Source organism: Etheostoma cragini, chromosome 12 (genome assembly GCF_013103735.1).
Source record: "Etheostoma cragini isolate CJK2018 chromosome 12, CSU_Ecrag_1.0, whole genome shotgun sequence".
NCBI lineage: Eukaryota > Metazoa > Chordata > Actinopteri > Perciformes > Percidae > Etheostoma > Etheostoma cragini.
The window spans coordinates 18812109-18826787 of NC_048418.1; the positions used below are offsets into that span (position 1 = coordinate 18812109).

Sequence of the window (14679 nt, forward strand, 5' to 3'; positions counted from 1 at the left end):
CTTATTTTATCAGTACTCCTAACCAAACAGACTTTTGATAGCTCAATTTAGCCACAGCCATTAAAACCTTTACCCTTTCCACATTTCAATCACAGAGCACACATGGATTTCTCATTCTACGGTCACAGTTTCTTTCCCTTTCTCATATGCTCACTTGGAGAAGCTGTAACACCTCATTTTCAGTGTCTTGGCCCTGTGTGAGGACTGAACCATGGACTCTTAAAGAGCTGGAACAAGAGGTGTTGGTATGGTTAGTGTTTTAAGTTTGAACTTGAACACATACTCAAGACTCCATTTCGTCTCGCTAACATTATTTAAAAAAATTACTGTTCTATTCTATTCGTAAAGTATTTTAAAAGTGGCTTAGCCTGCCTGAGTTGAAAGACTATTTTCTGTAAAGCCTGTTCCTCTGTTCTTCCCTTGGCCCTTCGCCTCTTATACCTTCCCCGCCCAGTCTCTGCTCTCTTTTGGCGACCCTGAGCTTTTTTATGCTATGACATCAAACCACAATGCATTGCACTGTTTGTAGTTTACCTTAAGTCTCCATGGCAATAAAGACCGGCTCGGCCCCTTATTCAAATCGAACCGGAAACCAACGTCATTTTGGGCCAATCTCCGCGCTCAGGAATGACATAATGGAATTTTTAGGGCTAGAAAGCAAGCGAAGTCTGGCGCTGAGCATAGCAGTCGTGCCATCGGGAAAAGACAATATCATCCGCGCGCAGAAGAGACACATCAGAGCCCCTCGGGCACAACAGCGCAAGTGGTCGTCTGATATAGTCAGTAATACATTAAAAGAAGGGGATACGGAAATAGGATCGCATAAGAAGAATAAGGATCAGCTGATTTCCTCATGTTTGGATATGTCGCTAATGCGTAACGCTCAACATTCCCTCATGTGAGGGTGTAGAATGGAAACAACCCTCTACCCAGGCACCGTGGTGAACACCCCGAGGGTCTCCAGCATCTATTCCCAGAGCACGATGATGAAGAAGGACATTAATCTGAACCTGGACGACCACAACTCCGAGCTCAAATCCAACCCGCTCCGGGACACAGACGGACTACTCAACTCCCCAGACCTGGGGCTCTTGAAACTAACCTCTCCGGACCTGGAGCGCCTTATCATCCAGTCCAACGGGCTGGTCACCACCGCCAACCCGGCCTCCCACTTCCTCTACCCGAAGTCAGCCAGCGACGAGCAGGAGTTTGCGGAAGGTTTCGTCAAGGCGCTGGAGGATCTCCACAAGCAGAACCAGCTGAGCGAGGCGGGCTGCGTCTCCGTGGACAGACTGGAGCTCCTCGGATCAGCCAACGCAGTCAGCTCCGTCGGGCTTCAGACATCAGACCTTCCTGTCTACACTACTTTGAACGGCTATGCGACCAGTCCGCTCGGAACCACCTCCATCAACTACTCCACGGACACCATCCCCTTCCCGCCGCCTCCGTCTCATCTGGCCAGCGCGCAGCAGCAGGCGGCCGCTGCGGCGGCTGCTCTGTCACGACTCCATTCTGCCGGGTCGGTGAAGGACGAGCCTCAGACTGTACCGGACATGCAGAGCTTCGGAGGAGACAGCCCCCCGCTGTCTCCTATTGACATGGACAACCAGGAGCGCATCAAGGCCGAGAGAAAAAAGCTGCGCAACAGGATAGCCGCATCCAAATGCCGCAAGAGAAAACTGGAGAGGATCTCTCGGCTGGAGGACAAGGTCAAGAGCCTGAAAACGCAAAATACCGAGCTGGCCTCCACAGCCAGCGTCCTCAGGGAGCAAGTGGCCCAGCTGAAGCAGAAGGTGATGAACCATGTCAGCAGCGGATGCCAGCTTTTACCAAACCAGGTCCAGGCGTACTAAATCCAAGTGATGGTGCTGTTCATTACTTCATGGAAGGTTTTACAGCTCCAAATATACTCCAAATATATGTGGTTACAGGCCTGTATTATGAGGAACATTTACCGTTTGTAACACAAAATCCTTTATCAGAGACTTGATGTGAGGCCATAGTAAATGCACCTCCAGAAAAAGCCTTAGACTGAGAAACTAAACAGACATTTGCACTGCCCAGTGCGTTGAGCAGGCCTTGATGAGAGCTGCAGGTCTACTGGAATAATGGCAGCTTAACCGGCAGCAGGTGTGGGCTGCAGCCTCTTCAGATTCATGAACAACTGGCAGTGTTAAGCAGGAAGCAGACTTATTTTGTTGCCGTAATTTTTTGGGGAAGCCATGTAGCAAACTGCTATCCAGTGGACTGGTGCAAGATGTGTGTGTGTGTGTGTGTGTGTGTGTGTGTGTAAACTGGACAATCTCAACAAGAGTGTAACCAAACCCCAGGGTGTCACCAAGTGCTGTCACCCACTGTGTAATATAATGCCTTACTTGTTTACAAGCACTTAGCAATGACAAATATATATTTTATTTACTGGAACATTTCTTATTTTACATATGGTCTTACTTCGTCCTTTTGCAAAAATGAACACTGCATGTCTTGTCACTTTTGTGTACAGTAACTATTGTATTTTTATTATGGTGGCTGCTGTGTAGTTCTTCAGTTGCCAAAGTTCATTGAATGTATGTGTACGTGCTGAGAAACCCTATCTATTCATGTTTAATGGACTTTCAAGTCTCTACCTGACATTTATTAAATTCACTACATTACTAAAGCTCACGTGTTTTGATTCTTGCTAAGAACAGTAGGCTCTGCTTACTTAGTTTGGAAGGAACATGTGAAATAATATATAAATCCATATCTTTACATTTATCTTCTCCTGTACAGTTGAACAGTGGGTGTTGTATTAAGTGCAGTAGAGAAGCTGAACCAAACCATAGATGGTCAAACAACTCTGATGGTAGAAAACAAGACGTTACTGAGCATTATGCCCTCTGCTGGGCACAATACAACTGACTCTAAACCATTTCTGAAACATCACATGTGCACTTCTTCTAAATCACTCACCTTTGGGAATAACTGTTGAAACAACACACAACTCCAGCTGTTAGAATTTGTTTATTGATTCCTCATTTTAGCAAATCTGGCATTACAGAATTACAGCACAATTCACACAACTAATACCCAATGGGCGGGAAATTCCTATTTACAAGAGTTATTTAAGATGAGGAAGGAAGAAGAATTAAAGAAGAGTTAAACAGGATCCATATGTGTTCCTACTGTAGGTCACCAGAAAGTTTACAGCTGTAGCGAAACACAATAAATACACAAAAATTAACAAACAAGTCAAAAGTAAACCACGGCAGTAAGAATCACTTTTTTAATGAAGCGTTTAGAGTATTCAGTGTACTTCCCAAATAGTTTCCTTTTTAGTATTAAAACACTACCACACACAAGTGTTAGTTATTCGTCTAACAAGCGCTCCTTTGGGCTCTAAGTATATTGTTGAAATCTCTTTGGAGAGAACAATTAAGACTGCCTTTATAGGAGCTGTACATTTGCACACCCACGTACAGTAGGTGTGTGTTACAAACCTTCAGCAGGGTTGTATGTATGAGAAATCTCAGCTATTGCTCTGTTAGATCAGTCTGCGTCTACACTACAGAGTCTTTAAGGTTACATAACTATGATATCAAAAGACAAACAAACTTCCCACCAAAGCTGCGTAGACATGATAAGAGATTCTAGGACTGGAATGTTTTTTTAAAGATTATTTTAAATGGCATTTGTAGGCATTTATTTGACAAGATAGCTGAAGACATGAAAGGGGAGAGCAGGGGGAATGACATGCAGCAAAGGGCCGCAGGTCGGAGTCGAACCCAGGCCCGCTGCGTTGAGGAGTACAACTCTATATATGGGCGATATATTGAGGAGTACAACTCTATATATTCTGCCAACTGAGCTATCAGGGCGCCAAGGACTGGAATGTTTTAACGTGAGGAAACATCTTAAGCGTTATATTCCCTGTAAACACAAATACATTTCCATTTTAAAGCTGGGAGAGTTTAAGCAATTGAATACTATTGAACATCTCTTTAAAAAAGTAAGAGTGCAGATTGTAATGCATAATCTAGGAAGAACATTATCTTGAAGTAAACATTATAAATAATACAAAATAAATAAGTTGTATTTTGAAATATAAATAATACATGCCTTACAAAAGAATTATCTGTATACACGAGCAGACAAATCCCTAATCTTAGCATCAAAGAAATAAAACATTTAACATGCTTAAAAACTTCATGTTCCTCCATAAAGTAAAGATAAAAATGACATCTACCCTGACATAAGAGACTGTCCAATGTTGATGGAGAGGTCTCATGCCTTTCTAGTGAGTGCATGTGTCACGTTGTATGAATTGAATGAAAGTTAATACAATGAGAAGGGGTTGTGGGTTTAACATGTGAAACCTTTAGGCCCATTTGGTACCTCAAGTACAAACTGTAGGATGGCGTAAAGTCAGACAGCACCTACCAATAACCCTCCGGTCCACAACATGCACCTCTCTCACCCAAGCACGGTAAGAATCCAATATCCTGAATCCTTCTTATTGTATATGTTAATTATACATGTATATATATTACATGCATCCTTAAATGCACATCTATCGACTTTTAAACATGTATACACTCTTCTCCATGTGGTGAGAGACATCCCTTTTCCTATTATTCTGTTGTATCCCTTAAAAAAAAAAAAGTACAAAAAAAAAAAAAAGTACAAAAAAAACAAACTAAGAAAGACTAAGAATCTAAAATTGTAAAAAAGCAACACTGCCAACTAATTTCGCTGAACAAAAATCTTAAAATCTGGGGAAGTGGCCAAAAAATGTATAATCATTATAATAACTTGACCAGCCAACTGATATGCATGACCTTTGCTATTCTGACATTCATTCCTAAAATTAAAAACAAAACAGCAACTTTGAAATGAACCCGTTTGGATGTGAAACGTGGAGCATAATTATCTGTAGAAACTCAATCACAACACGGGGAATGACCAGTGATTTCACATGCTCAGAACTACAACCAAACAAACTCACAACTTAAAAAATAAAGAAAACGCTATTATAGCCACAGCAAAAAACATGTATTTCCAATTGGACTAAAAGTAAAACAAATGCAACTGATTTGTCTGAATATAAGTTTGAGGCTTTTGTACAGAGTGGGGCCTGGGACTGGAGGACCCACAGCCTTTTAGATTAAAACCCAATTACAGAAGAAATGATGAAGTCTCAGCCTTCATGGCCTTTTATAATTCTGTTAGTATACAGTATAGTAAAAGTGTGTGTGTGTGTGTGGGACTAATTTTGACATTATGTCTGCATTACTGAATTCAACAAAAAAACATTTTTAAGATGAGGTCACTGAAAACACCAAATCTTTGGAGAGAGCCGGCTCATTTAGATAATGCTCTTGGTGAGGTGAATCTAAGCAGCCAGGTTTTGTGTCTCTGTATGGCAGTATTTGTGTTAATGCGCATGTACCTATGAGAAAGAAAAAGAAAGTGGAGACAAGTGTGTGTGTATATATATATATATATATATATATATATATATATATATATATATATATATATATATATAAAATAAAAATAAAAATAAATAAAAAAAGAAAGGTGTGTGGATTTTAGGACAGCAGTGTGTTTGTGTAGTCAAGTTTAGCAAGCACAGTCCTGATGGGACCTCTGAGGCTGCTCGGTGAGCTGGGGCCCCTGTTTATTGCCGGTGACAGCCGGGTCATTGTTGTCCAGACTCTCGGACATCCTCTCACAAATGATGTCCACCAGCCGCTCGAAGGTCTGCTTCACGTTGAGGTTATCTTTGGCGCTCACTTCAAAGTGCTCGAAACCTGCCGGGACGGGTGACAGAGTGAGACAGAGAGGCTGTAGCTACCCGTATTCTTCCCGAGGTAAAGGTTACCCGGTTAATCCAGTCGTCTCCTCGTGGCTCTGGTCAGGCAGCCAGCTCAAACCTCAACCATTGTCCCCTCCATATCACATTTTTGCAAGTATTTTAGGGCTGTACCAAATCCAATTGTTTGAGCTTTGAAGTTTTATTACTTTTCATCAGCTAATATTTGAAGCTTTGGTGGTAGCAGCGTTTAAAATTCCCCACTGCACTTGAAGGCAGCCTTATATCAAAGAAAATGAGAGCAAGAAAAGACATGATCGAAGCGAAAGGTAAAGCGACTGCTTTGGTGTTTGCAGGACATAGTTGCCTGTTGTTACACAAACACCTTCATAGGTCTTTTAAAAAAAAAAAAAAAATGTGGCAGAGATAGCGGCAATGAGGTTTTCTTTTAGCTGCATTATAGGACTCTCACACCGCCACAAAACGGACTGGCAAGGCCACCACAGGGTGATGTCAGGTAGCTTTTTCTCTGAAAAATTGAACTGGGTGCATCTTTTTGTTGTAGGCATTTCAAGTGACTGGAAAGACCTGCGTTTTTGCCAGTTTGTCTGACGAGTGACGACCGACGCATTGTGTGGGAATAAAAGCTCAGCCAAGCAATGCCGCGCTGTATTGGAAATATGCAAAGCCATACAAACTTCACCATTATCAAATCCCACAAAAGCGACACCAGGTTACTACGCTATACAGAACTCTACAAACAGTCAGCTGGCTGGTAACTAAAGACATAGCATCTAGTTTTTCCTCTGACTTACCCAGCTGTTCTGACAGCTGCCGGCCTCTGTCTGAGGCCACCAACCGCTCATCCTCCATGTCACACTTGTTCCCCACCAGGAGGACCTGTGCATTGTCCCATGAGTATGTCTTGATCTGGGTGGACCTGTTAGGAGATACAGTACAGCGTGTTCAGCTAGCTCGCCTGACTGAATTTTACTAGCATCTCTGATTCCTTGGATGCTAAAGCAGTTTTTATATAGTACCAGAGACCTAACACACAATGGGAAAAAACAACAACAACAACAAAAAACGTCTGTTTTACAACTGCCATTCCTATTGGTTCTAATCACATTTTAAATCACCAACTTCATTTCAAGATATGGGAAAATGGCAAAGCCACTAGTAATTAGGGCTGGGTTCCGAATTCAATACTTTTTAGGTACCGACTGAACTGCCTTGCAAGTAGACGTGCACGATTCATGGAAAAATACAAATCACAATTCTTTTGCTTAGAATTGATATCCCAATTCTTTGCCATGATTTTTTTGACCATGACAAAACATCATACAGTTTTATAAATATGTATTGACAATGTATTCAACAATAACACCAGTACAAACAATGTTCATATGATGATGAGCAAGACGAGGCAGTAAATGCAGAATGTGTTTGACGTGTTCCAGGAGAGAAACCCAGACTAAAGAAAACAGACATCAACAGGTGTTTTAAAATATGGTTTGAGTAAAGTGGTGAACTTTTTGAAGTGAATCAACTCACACAGTTGTACACACATCCTAGTATTAATCACCCTATTAACCCACGTTCCTTCCCACTTTTGGTGTTCTGCGTATTACCTAACCTGCTACCGGGTCGCCGGTGAGAGCATGCCTGTAATGTTCTGTCCTGCTGCTGTCTCCGTCATGCTGCTGGCCCTACGTATCCATACATCCATGATCGTAACGTTACCGGGGTTAGCTTCTGTTTCGGGGAAAGGGAGCTTGTCGTGCTCCTTAACCTTGTTAAGGTAAGATAGGTTAGCCTCCTTGTGTTCGTTTCTCAAATGTAGGCTACTTTCATATTTGTTGGATGTTTCCCTTTAATAAACTGTAGACATATTTTACCACCTTCCACTGCAAGGCACTGACACAGTCATAATCAAGACTCAGCCGCTTTTTTCCGACTTTCGGTACGGCCATGAGGCCAGGCGAGGAGCCACAGACTATGTTGTTTGTTGCGTTCAATTTTGCACAGAATGTCGGAATTTCTGGTTTCCCAGTCGGAAACTTTACACGTATGTTTCTTATTGGCTGTCTAACGTTACACATTGTAAAGAAAAATGTATTTAAAAAATTAAAATTAAAAAAAAAAAAAAAAAAAGTAAAGTTTACTATATTTATCTAAACCACTCATCTGGATAAAAAGGTAAGAAAGGTGAACGTTAACATTTAAACAAAACTATCTGATGGTAAAAAATCTTTTCTGCTGCTTGACTTTTTGAAGTAAGGGTCAGAGCAAGAAGTTTGACTTGCATGACTTCCAGTTGTTGTGCAAACTTGCAGTTTGACGAACCCAAATGATGATTTAATCATCATTAGTGCTTTCATCTGTCTTCTCACTTAACAAATGCTACATAACTGGATGAAAGGCAGGACTTGTTTGAAAAGTGTCCGATTCTCCTGACTACTTGTGTGGTTGGCCCATCCACTTCTGGTGTTTTTCCATTACATGGTACCTGCTCCACTCTACTCGCCTTTTTTTGGTTTTCCGTTATAAAAAAAGTCGCTGGTACCTGCCAACAGGTACTATTTTAGTACCACCTCAGTCAGGGTTCCAAGCAAGCTGAGGCAATACCAAAAGGTGCTAAGAAAACCCGCTGACTACTGATTGGTTGGAGAGATTTGTCACTAATCAAAGCATTGTCATCATTGCTTGCACCAGACGGGGGTGTCCTGAACAAGCCTGCCGTGTTTAAATAGTTTAGCCAGGTGTAGTTTTATTTTTTTTCCTCCAGCTTCTTTTGAAACAAAATTGGTCTTCTGGCAACAGCCACATGCTGAGAATCAAAAACAACACACATTCAACATTCTGTGTTTGTGTGTCGCGTTTGGTCAAAGCAGTTTCCTACGGCGTCGCTATGACAATCAGCCACACTCGCCTCACACATGAGGCGGTTCTAAATCAATGAAAAATAAATAAAAATAAAATAAAAAAAAGGACAAGGCAGGATGAGTTGAGCCAGTACTAGCAGTTGGTAAGCACCATAAGTGGCCAGCAAACCCACATCTGAGATATTCCGCTGGTGGATACATCGTGGTCATAAATAACAGGAAAGCTGATTGAAAATCAAAGTAAGTAAGACTGTAGGTTCTTAGGATTCCACCTTCATACACACAGACGTGCATACTCGGGTGTCCCTTACCAGTCCTGGACGGCGTTGAAGGACTCCTCGTTGGTGATGTCATACATGAGGATGAAGCCCATGGCTCCCCTGTAGTAAGCTGTGGTGATCGTCCTGTAGCGCTCCTGGCCCGCAGTGTCCTACACAAATACACACGAACAGTCTTTGAGTATCATTGTCAAATCAGAATATGTTCAACATTATGATGAAAACATCCTCAAAAAAAAAAAACATTTGCACAACCTGGGTCTCATGGACCTAATGTTTCCATTATTGCTGCACGAAATGAGGAAAATACGCAAAGATGTCGTTGAACTTCGCAGTAACGATAACACTTGTGATAAATCGACAGATATTAAAGTGTGCTCAGTTCTGCATTTCTGCTGTTTTCAGTATTCTGCTTAGTTACAACAAATTGCTTGTTCTTGAACATAAAAGCACTAAAAAAGGACAGTTTCCTTTTAAAGTGTAGTTTTCTGTTGACACCTGCATTTTAAAACACCCAAAAATCTCAGTGTCTTTTGCAGTATGTCGCTGCCTTTCACAATTAGTTAATTACGTCAGCTGATATTACGATGACAATATATATAAAAAAATTATATACAGATTTTTTTTTTTTTTTAAACAATATATTGCGCAGTCCTAGTTTCCATCTATCCACAGATGCTCTTGCTCAGGTTGTGGTCTAAACATTCATTCTGAGTTTTTTTGTGTGTCTTTTTGTGAAGATGATTGTCAGCCAGCATCTGCAAGTGATTTATGACTGTGCACGTGCCTGCTGATGACTGCTGAGTTTTAACATGAAGCCCAAATCCCATGAGCATTCGGTATTCCTCTGGTGTCCCGTGTAATAAGAAATTGGTCCCAGGTGCAGGCTTTATGGCTCACGTTAAACACACTTCAAGGGTATTGCCATTACACAGCAGATGAAGTGTTTCAGGGGGCTGCAGAGGCCAGCTGGTGGTAATCAGAGATGCAGGGTAATAGAGGTCGCTTCAGTCACAGATGTGATGGCGCAGCATGAAAAACAGGTATTCTTACCTATTATTTTTGCTATTTGTTTTGCATGCTTGTTAGATTAAACTTGTTGCTGAAACAGTTAGTTGATTAATTGATTGGTGGATTGACAGTGAATAAATCAACATGTTTGTTTATAGATTAATTGTTTAAGTAGAGCAGTGCCTACATCCATCAGACTCATGAATAGCTCTATTTCTATTCAGTTATTTATATATTTTTTAAATGTTTTAAATATTTTTAACCTTCTGCTAGATTGCTCCTTTTCAGTGTTTTCTGTCATTGTAAATTGAAAATTTTGAGTTTTGGACTTGATGGACATTCTCTGACATTTTATAGACCAAACGGTTGGTTGAGATGGTAATCAGCAGGTGATTAGAAAAGGCAAATCATAAGTTGCAGCCTAAATATTGTATCAGGAATGTCAGTGCATTTGTATTTCAGTATATTGTTAACTGAGATGTTTGAATCTGGTGCCAGACAACAATTTTACCATTAAAAGGAGGGCAGTGTGTGTAGTAAGTGTGTAGCTATTCAGCTGTCACAGACATCTTAACTGTTTCTAATCATACTGTAAGCTAATTCTACGCTGAGAGAGCCGTGTCACTGTATTATTGAGGGAAATATAAATATGAGATTGGACTCTGCATGAGATATAAAGGTTGATTGGGACATCTGTAGTAATAACGTAATGCAAAATAAAGGGTGACCATAGACTTCTCCACCTGTTACACCCATACTTCTTCGGTGGTACCTGAGTCTAGACAGCCCAGAAGCGGCAATGAATGCAGAACACTGCTAAAGCAGAAGGCAGCACAAAGCAAAGCAGGACTTGTTTCATTTCCTCTTCACATCTCGTCAGGAGTTTAGAGTTAAGTATCAGCTGTCAAAGAGCAACCATAGGGGAGACTGTGATTCACTGGATTCCCCAAAACAATTATTTTTACACATTTTCCTTGTGACCCGTACCCACCAAAACATCTGCATGCATCTGTCCTGTGTTCACTTCCTCACCCATATCTGCAGCTTTATCCTCTTGTCGTTCCTGTAGATGGTCTTCACCTTGAAGTCGATGCCCACTGTGCTGACAAAGGCTGGCGTGAAGGAGTCGTCTGCATAGCGGAAAAGGAAGGAAGTCTTTCCTACGCTACTGTTGCCAATGATGAGGATTTTAAACATGTAATCAAAGTTCTGGTCCGAGGACTCCTTCTGTCCGTATGTGGAATTTGCAGACGCCATCTATGCAAGGATTGAGATCATATATTAATCAGTTAAAAGAAAAATAGTTATAGTAAAGACGTTATATAGTTATAGTAAAGAAAATAGTAAAGAAACAGTATGTATTAAAAGAAACACCTTCAACATAACCCAACAGCAACACTAAGACCACAAAAATAATCAGGGCTGAATTAAAAGCCTCTTCAATAGTGTCTCCAACACTAAACTTTATATAAATCTACAAAAGGTGTTGCATTTGACTCCATCAGATTGTGCAAACCTGTATTCACAAGTTACATTGTGTCCACTCCCTGTAGTTACAATGTCATACACAACTCCCCTGCCATTGGCTGAAACAGTTCATATTTGTTGCAGATAAATGACACAATTAACGATCCTGCCTTTTGCCATTATAGATAAAAATATATTACTTTTCTAGTTTAAGACCTGGGGCAGATTAGATTACCACACCCTTTGTCAATTGGTATGCATATTTTTGAATGAGTCATACTAAATTTGTTTTAATTGGTCTATAGATAGTAAAAAACAATTTGAAGATTAAGTCATTTCAAAGGCTTTGAGAAGCAAAACTAAAGACTTTGAGATAAGCAAGATCAACCCCTGAAATCACCAGACACACTTAGATTAAAAAAGTGTGTACAGGTCACCTTTACCTGAGATATAGTAATGTCAACACCTCTCAACAATACATTTCTTAAACCCCTGTAGACATGATGACAAAGGTCCTTACGTTATGAGGCAATTCTAGCAATATTTCCAAGGTTAAAAAGGTAAAACAAGTCAGAGAACGAGAGACAAGACAGAAAGCATGTATCAACAGGGCTTGGCAGGTGTCAACTATCTAATTGACTAATGTACAGGACTGACTGTTTCTGGTTGGTTTGCTTTCTTCCAAAGTTATGTTCAATCCATGAAACACTTCAGAACCCACAGACCATTCTGGGGTACGTCTGTGAGGAATACCAGAGGACTGGTCTCCTACTCATTCCCCTAATAAACAAAGAGTCAGTTGGTTATAGAGCATTTTCCTACTGTGTCCCTTATCTGTGGATTGTCCTCCCACTACGTGTTAAAGAAGCTCACTCAACTGACATTTTTAAATGTAGATTGAAAACCCACCTCTACTCGTTATACAACAGACAACAATAACACGCCATGTTTTCTGCGTCCTTCACAAACAAATTAACGTATTGTTTATTATGACTGCTTTATGGTTGTTCAGTTTTGTTGCTGTCTTTTATGTCTGTGTTCCTTTAATTTTCAAGTGCACTGTTAAGTGAACACGTTAAATGGTGATTTAACACTTTAAATAAATGTGATTGATTTGATTGACTAATGCATCAAAAACTAAGATATAGGTCATCATCATTCTTTAGACAGACCAGCGTGAAACCATGTGACTCAATATGACAGCGTTAACAGCCTCATCTAACCCGTGCCAGGGTGAATTACTGTCAGTATCATCTGCCAGGTTACACTCCCATAACATTATTCTCAGGGTATAAAGCCGTTTCACCAAGAGGCTGTGTCAATACAACTAACAAGCACACAGCCTTGAGTTATTTCCACTTAATGTCAATAATACTGATCGACCAAGGATTGCACACCTCTGCCCCAAGCAAGATAAGAGGATGGAAGTAGCAGAGCTTAGCAGTCTAAGCAGGAGCTAAACTGACTATCCTTTCCCATCCAGGAGAATTTTTTAAACGGCCCTGAACCACCTTACCAGCAAGGGAAACAGAAAGAAGGAATCTTCATCAGAATTTTGTGTTGGTGAAATAACTAGTGAAGTTAATGTAACCCATTATACCTGTGTTATTTCAGCTTTGAGTGAAACGTGCTTCCACAAAAGAAAACAAACACATTACGTAATGTTGACTGACGTTTTATTCTAAATGTGCCCGTTTGTTTGCCTTGTTATTGGTCTCCAAGCAGATCATGGCTCCGTCCAGAAGCTGCACATGCTAGCTTAACTCAAGCCCCTGTTTGGTCCAAGATAGCTGCATTCAGGCACATTTGGACACCTCCTGACAATAATAGGACACATTATGGATAGAGCTGGCTGACGTTAGTCTACCTAGATATTACTAAATACAATTAACAGTTTAAATGGTTGTTAAGTTATTGATAACAAAAACACACGTAACGTTAAAATTCTACAGGCTAACATAAATGACGCATATAGCTAGGCTAGCTAGCTATGTGAATAACGACTAAATATATTCCTTCTTTCTTGTTTCCTTGATCCACAGCGGGGCTTATCTAGCGTTCGTTTGCCAGTAAATATGTAGCTAGCTAGCTGCCTAAAATTTACAGTCTGGTTCACGTTAACTGGAGGGAAAAGAACCAGAAAATACAGTTAATGAGTTTTGTCATACATTACTTACCACCTGCAATACAGAGCAAACAATTTTCGAAGAGATGGAAGCAATACAGATAAAAATGCAGTTAAGACAGCAGCACGTTAACGTTACCAGTATTAAGAAGTGGCAGTAAGAGCTAGCTAAGCATATCAGCTAACGTTATGTCAAATGAAGGTTACTCTTCCTTATTTACCTATCCTAAAACCAGGATATAATAAGCGACAAACATTCCGGATGTAATCCGTTGCAACTGTTAGATTTAACACGGCCCCGCAATGACAAATAAGCGCAGGGCTTACCATGAAGTGTGTGTTTTATCCTCGGCTTCCCAGCAGCGCCTAGCCCCAGCTTTGCACCTGCAGTAGCTTGTGCCTCTTGATTGACAGAACCGGCATAAGCGGGTAGGTACAAAATAGATTGTAAGGATGAGTGTCAGGACGATTGACCAATCAGAGACGATAACCCGTCCATTCACACAGAGGCCTGCCCCCTATCCATTCTGTAAATTATTCACATGTTTTAATTCTGTGTTCTTGGTCCAAAAAAAGTTCTAAATGTTGTGGTGGCTAGATATATGTTGTCATACCACAGATAAACAATTCTCAATTACATGTAAAAGTCCCGTATATTTTAGAGGTATAATCAGTCAAGTATAATTAAAGCCGTCATGGTAAATGTATGAGCTAATGGTCACTTCCAGGGTATTATATCATCATTGCTATTATGTTATTGGAATCATTATGCATAAACATATTAGAGCATTTAAATGTGTAGGTGGTCGAGGTCTAACCAATTGTCTTATACTCGTTGTGTTGTTTATTACACTGCATTATAGCTCATGCTCATTAGCTTGTGTTTTGTATGTAGCTACCTAATAACAGCTGACAAGTAAATTAAGATTTTTAGATTTAAAGTGCCTCAAGAGTGTACTTTAGTACAGTACTTGAGTAAATGTTCATTCTTACTTTCCACCGCTGCTGGACATAAAGTATAACTCTTGTATTTCTTCTTAACACTGTAAAACCTGATGAGTTAGTTTAACTCAAACCGTTTGAGGAAACCGATTGCCTTGAATCATTTAAGTTTATTAA

At 40.4% G+C, this 14679-nt stretch overlaps 2 protein-coding genes across 3 annotated transcripts; one reads left to right on the forward strand and one right to left on the reverse strand.

The window, feature by feature from the left end:
* Positions 1 to 636: 636 nt before the first annotated feature.
* LOC117953659 (transcription factor jun-D-like) lies at positions 637 to 2659 on the forward strand. The gene has a single exon (XM_034886911.1). It carries the CDS (start codon positions 912 to 914, stop codon positions 1851 to 1853), a length of 942 nt encoding a protein of 313 aa, XP_034742802.1. The 5' UTR covers positions 637 to 911; the 3' UTR covers positions 1854 to 2659.
* A 2510-nt stretch (positions 2660 to 5169) lies between these two features.
* Positions 5170 to 14004, reverse strand: LOC117953672 (ras-related protein Rab-3A-like). Of its 2 annotated transcripts, none has more exons than XM_034886931.1 (6): positions 13888 to 14004; positions 11001 to 11225; positions 8991 to 9109; positions 6610 to 6734; positions 5515 to 5792; positions 5170 to 5458 (listed from the first exon to the last, which is right to left on the reverse strand). In XM_034886931.1, exons 1-5 carry the CDS (start codon positions 13888 to 13890, stop codon positions 5602 to 5604), a joined length of 663 nt encoding a protein of 220 aa, XP_034742822.1. In that variant the 5' UTR covers positions 13891 to 14004; the 3' UTR covers positions 5170 to 5458; positions 5515 to 5601. The 2 variants fall into 2 exon arrangements, with proteins under 2 accessions (XP_034742822.1, XP_034742823.1); XM_034886932.1 differs by lacking the exon at positions 13888 to 14004 and adding an exon at positions 13609 to 13854.
* Between the last annotated feature and the right edge of the window lie 675 nt (positions 14005 to 14679).

Excerpts from the sequence above, each read along its gene's own strand:
- LOC117953659 (XM_034886911.1), top strand. The coding sequence starts at position 912 with ATGGAAACAACCCTCTACCCAGGCACCGTGGTGAACACCCCGAGGGTC.
- LOC117953672 (XM_034886931.1), bottom strand. Across the intron at positions 9,110-11,000 it reads GGATAAAGCTGCAGATATGG|GACACTGCGGGCCAGGAGCG; the intron begins GTGAGGAAGTGA and ends GTATTTGTGTAG. Across the intron at positions 6,735-8,990 it reads TTCAACGCCGTCCAGGACTG|GTCCACCCAGATCAAGACAT; the intron begins GTAAGGGACACC and ends ATCTCCTAACAG.